The following is a 6263-nucleotide window of genomic DNA, read 5'->3' on the forward strand; positions in this document are numbered from 1 at the left end:
TTATATATGCTATAGATATGTTTAACAAATACTGAGCTGTCTATATGCAGATAAAATAATGCGTACATTTGCATGTATTCTGCAATATCTTACTTTTTCATTAATTTTGTAACAAATACTGTTTTTTAAACAAAAGCAATTTTTTAAATATATCTGTGTGGAAGACCACATTACCAACCCTGTTTGTTTTCGAGTAATTTGCAGTGTCGTCACATTTTTATAAATAGTATCTTAAGTCATAAATGTTTCATAATTTTGAGCCTACCATAGAATCAACTGAACAACATTTTGACAAATGTGATCATTAAGTTATAAATTTAATTTTTGATTATTAAAATAACCAAGTTATTGTACGTATAAATTTTATTATAAATGAGATGTCATAATACAATTTTCTTTTCTATTATCATTTATCAATCTTTCTTAATGTAAAGTGAGAAGTAAAATCACAAATGCAATTGCTTGAGATGGCGTATACATATATTGAGATATATATAGTATGTATATATATATATATATATATGTGTGTGTGTGTGTGTGTATATGTATATGCATATACCTTAAGATTTGACTAATTGACACATGAATACGAATTCAAACTTATGTTCTGTTGATTTGGAGCAAATATTCAATACTATATAAGGGAATAGTCAATATCGCAGAATTCACACTAAGATATAATTGATCGATGTGTCCACGTGCCATCACAGTTTGCACTAAACTGGAGAGAATCGATCTAACATCTTTAGGTTAAGCACTCCAGAATAGAACATTCCAGGGACATAAATGAATGTCTATGTGCGAGGTATAGAAATAGCGATTACGAAATCGAGCACAAATGTTCTCAACTGAGGAATCTTCCTTTGAGCTAGAATTAATTCCCGATATATTCAAAGGACATAAAGTTCTGTATGACAAGATTAAGGTTTGATCCGAATGTTGATATCAAATGATATGACATAAGATTTTGTATCAATTGTCTTGAGTTGTATAATAAATATTGAAAAGTTTCTTTTGTTATAACGAGCAAATTTAAATTAAAGATGAAATACAGAGAAATATCAGTATGTAAGAGATAATATTATAATTTTACTAAAATGTATATCAATTGATAGAAATTAACCGAAATTGTAAATTAATATTAATACTGTGATTGATTACGTGGAACATTATTAAAATTTAATAAAATGAAATTGGCACAGACATTTTGATGATATTAAATTAACACATTGTTTGATCAAATGTAATGTAAATTCGATTCTTTCTCGGGTGATTTTCTTTTTCATAATAGATAAATAGATAAATAAATTTATTTAATATTTAAGTCTCGGCATTAAGCATGAGGTTCGCAGCTTTTAGAACAATCTTTATTCAAAAGCCCCCTCAAATAAAAAACATGAGACGTGCAACAGGTACTTCACATCCGCTGTAGCTTTCTTAACATGCAGCAGGCTACCCCATTATTTCTGAAAATTTCTTGGCCTCGAATCGACAACAGCGAGCAGAGGGATCAATAAGTGATGAGGCGGATGTCAGAAAGCGGGTCAACCCATAAATAATATTCTCTTCTCTTTGGTTGCTTACTAAAGTCATGTACTTCCTTCACGTTGTTATGCTCGGAACTATGCAAAAAACACGTTTTCACAAGACTTTCTTTAACTTTCTTATTGTTCAAGCATGTCAATCTTGTTTAAAAATTTTTTTATTTAAAATATAACTTTATGACATTTATGTTTTACAAATTAAGTTTTTTTTTTTTAAGCTTGTGTAGTATCCTAATTTAAATGAAATTTTTTAAACACACATTCGTCTAATCTTCAATTATTCTTTGCTTTATTGCTTTAAAATATTTTTGCTTCTATTAATTATTCACTGCATTAACATTTATAAATCCGCGTGTGCTATGTGCTAGATGTGCGTGCGTGCGTGTGTGTGTGTGCGCGCGCGCGCGCGCGCGCGTGTGTATGTGTATGTGTGTGTGTGTGTGTGTTGTGTACGTAATGCGTAGATGTACTATATGAGTGTCCGCAGTGTATTGAGCTCGGATTCACGGGTTTGCTAAGCCCAAATGACTGTGCGGATCAGTCATCCCTGCGGGAAAATTACGCTTGTATTAATGCAGATAGGTTAATTATGCTAAATGTGGTGCTTGACACTGTGTTAAATGTGGTTCTATGAGTATTTTCGATTGATTTAATTAAGAAATCTGATTCCACATTGACACGTATTAAAAGAGTAGTCAAAAATAAATAGTTAAAAATTCGTAATTTTGACGCAATTACTTTGTTTAATTCTAAACGCACATAATGTAAATAGACATATAGAAAATCGGTTTTCTTTCTTCGACTTATAGTTTCTTCTCGATTTTAAACTCCAACTTTTATACGTGCAAACCAATACGAAATCCAATATGAAACCGGTGATGACATTTTTTTGTTTCTGTGGATATTCAGGGCCCAAATCTGGAGCAAAAACTGCCATCCACGATGGAGAGCATCGTGAGCACTGAGCCAGCATGTTCCTTGGACTGCGGACCGGCTGGAAATTGTTATATCGAGCAATCTCGCGGAGATGAAGTCGATGTAGTGATCGAAGACGACGACGACGACGGAGCCGTGGATCTCGAGGGCAATACCGTAAACCTCAGACGAAAGCAAGGAACATTCAGACAGAGGTGCCAATGTCCCCTCGGAAGAGGTGGAGATCGTTGTCAGCTGGGTAAGTAATTTTTTTTTTTCTTTATCTCTCTATTTGCTTTTTTATTTTCTATTCCATAAATGATATATAATATATACAAAAGTTTTCTTCTCGGTTAAACAACAATTTTGCCTTTGCAATGCTTTGTATAAAAAAGAAAGATGAGAAACGTATCGATATTGATTTTGTCATAACTTTTTGCTTTGAAACTCATTCCCTCAATGTGATATATTACCACAAAGAAGCAGAAAGAAATGCTATCAAATGTCGCGCACCGCGCTGTATGATCCTTGTATCCATTGTTCTTCCAATCAACATTAGATAGAAAGAAACGCAATTAGAAACGCAAAGTTAAGATCGATAAACAAATAAAATCGACTCGAGATGTAGATGAGTGATTCTCTTCGCGAAAGTAAGCTTAAGATCGAAAGGTCTTGCAACCTGCGAGGGTCAAAGATTTGAAAACTTGCTCATCATCGGTCGCCCTCCAGTTTGTTACGTTCCGCGCAAAACTTATGGTATCTAAGTCGAAAGAGTACTGTTTTCGCCTCGAGGTCCCGAGAGTTCCGTGCATTTCGAGGCGATCAGATCTGTTTGCACCTGGTTGCTTTACGGAAACTCCCAGGAAACTCGGTATGGGGCGCTCTTGGTAATCTCAAACTTTTAACCCTTTGAGATGCCCGCTGTGCTGCGCGCGCTGCTGTCCGGCGAATAACGTTAAATGCTCTTGAGGATCTTTGGAGACCTGTCGTCACAGAAATGTAAATTGCCGATGGCATACATACGAGAAGTTCACCATCATGCCATCAGCCATCTTGAATCACGACATAGGAGATAACGAGGAGGATTACATAAATGTTCCTGTCAATTTAAGTTCATATAAATATTAACAACTGGTTTATTATTGTTAAAATATAGTACTCTGCTATTATCAATTTAATTGACGTAGCAATATAAAAACGAAAAATAATATTAAATTAAGAAAGTAAATAACTGCTAGAATAATTCATAGCGACATAACAAAATGGTTTATAAAAGAGATAACATACAAATCGATAACAGTTTCAGATATATTGTTATAAATCTGTTCCGTCGACTTTTTGCGAACATAAGATACAAGACAATAAATTTAAGAAAATAAGACAAATGAGAGTGCAGTGCAATTAACAAAGCGTAAATATAATAATAATAATACAAAAAATATTTTCCTCCTTGGATTAAATATAATGTCAATCATCAATGATTGAATATTTTGATTTTCTTTAGAGTCCTTCTTAGCAATTAAATAGCTACAGAAAATTAAAAATTTATCCTTTGTCTATCAGAGTAGAGTCACAAAACAAGAGTCAAATCCAATCCTGATATATCAATCTAAAGTATATTGATAATACAACTAAACTTTAATAAGGTATAAGAATTGTTCATATTATTTTTTTTTTCTGTTATAATTCGGTATAGTTGATTTGTTATTAATCTTTAAAGCAATGCTTTGTAATAATAATCCTCCAATCAATTCTAAGTATAGAAGAAAGTGGGGGAATTGCGAACACAGGGTAAACGCGAACAATATTATTGCAGTATATTAGAGTAATGATAACAATGGCCTCTCATTTCTCATATCTAGATAGTCCGATATATAGTATGCTTACTGTCGTAATATAACTCGAGACCATAGAACACACACGTTATTTAAGATGAGTTATTATATATTTTTCAGGATTTTGATGTAGATAAGAATGAAGGAATTGTGAATATTTAAAGAAAAAGTTAAATAAAATCTATAATTATTTATTAAAAAATTATAGAAGTCTTTATTCAAAGAATACATTGACTTTAAACTACAATCATTAACATTTAAATATTATTAATGTAAACTATAATTTAAATAAAAAACAAAACCGATTGGCGATTGCCCCGCTTAGTGATGAATAATTCCGAAAAAAGTTCTGTTTTTTATTTAAAATTATTGTTTTTATAAAAATTTAAAATGATTCATAACATATAAATGTTATTTATTGTAGTTTAAAGAACCTAATAACTAGAGTATTTTTTGATAAAGACTTCTATTAATTAATAAATAATTGTTAGTTTTATTTAATTTTTCTTTTTAGGTGCTCGTACTTCCCCTACTCTTCTATACTTCTGATACGATTTCCAAACAATTGTCCAAATACAAATTCTGTTTATTTAAAAAAAGTCGAGATCTACTTCAAAAAGCATTATCAATATCAAATAACCAATAATCAAACTGATTCACCAATATTGACATTTTATGGATAACAAAGCTTGAGCGATACAATATATATCAAGACACCGGATATCTGAATATCAGTTTTAGAATTTTCATGCGTTTAACTAGTACATATGACAAATAAAGATTACCTTTCTAGCCGAATAATAAATGAAACATATGTTCTTTATTTCATCAAATATGTATCAGTCTTCGTTTCTACTAACTATGATCGTTCGAAATGTACGGATTAAGCTACTCGATATTCGGTTTAATCTTGCAGAGTGGTTTATATTGCATCATGGGATTGCATGGGATTAAGCGGCAGAAAAATTGCGAGAGGAGATCGATGGTTCGTAGTTTGAAGTATGTTTTACGCCTCAGTATTTGAGTGTTTTATCGTGCAGTTTCCATATATGACGCAAATCGATAACAAGAATTACGATATGGCAAACATTCATCTAGTTCTCTCATGACAAGCTATACACTGCAATCGCTTACTCGAATGATTAAATGACATGATATCTCATAGCAGCTTAATTTTTAATTAATCGTCCCAAGTAAATTTGTTTTAAATTGATTTCTGCATCCAAGACTATGATAATTAAAAAGACGATGATGTAAAATATATGAAATTTTTGCAGATTGCAATAAAATATTTCGATATATTATGCATACAAAATACAGTTATTATGCAACACATAATTAAAAGAAGTAGGTCATAAAGCGAATGAATATATATATTTTCGCTTTTATTTATCAAAAAAAAAAGTGAATATATCAATAATGCGTAAAGATTATCATTGTTTGCTTATTTTTGAAGTTAATTTATTGCTATGTGATTGAAGAATTACAGGAAAATTCTGTGAAAATACATGAATGTGGTAAAGAGTACGATTGTACATTGTAATTTTATATATGTTGTGTGGCTACGTTATTGATGCTAGTTCCGAGAATGATGGTGCTTACAAGTACACAACAGAAAGCAAATGCTTTGTAGTAAAAGCAAAAGATTATTCATACGAAATGTCGGATATCCTTTTGCTTTATGCGTCCGCTTCATGCTTTCGCTTCTATGTATATCTTTGGTAAGAGCGTTTGTTCTGCTTTTATTTACACGAGTCAATAACGCTTCTATATAGTACAAACAGAGTTAGAAATCCAACCGGCATAGTGGAAATGAAATAATGTAACGAAAATTATAATAATGAAGTTAATTATTAATATATGTTAATCACATTACAATTAACATCATAATAAAATGTTAGAAAGCCATATATTAATAGTTAATAACATCATATTCGTATATATATTTTTGAAAGTATTTTATTTATAC

The 6263-nt window shown here is 31.2% G+C and overlaps 1 protein-coding gene across 2 annotated transcripts in view; it reads left to right on the top strand.

Moving 5' to 3' along the window:
* Positions 1-6263, top strand: part of LOC108753140 (pikachurin) — a 138131-nt gene that overhangs the window by 46835 nt on the left and 85033 nt on the right. For both annotated transcript variants that reach the window (XM_018494482.1, XM_018494483.1), the window contains one exon: positions 2454-2718. In XM_018494482.1, the coding sequence (XP_018349984.1) occupies positions 2454-2718 (265 nt within the window). The remainder of the gene's footprint in view (positions 1-2453; positions 2719-6263) is intronic.

The sequence above is a fragment of the Trachymyrmex septentrionalis genome, unplaced genomic scaffold (assembly GCF_001594115.1).
Source record: "Trachymyrmex septentrionalis isolate Tsep2-gDNA-1 unplaced genomic scaffold, Tsep1.0 scaffold66, whole genome shotgun sequence".
NCBI lineage: Eukaryota > Metazoa > Arthropoda > Insecta > Hymenoptera > Formicidae > Trachymyrmex > Trachymyrmex septentrionalis.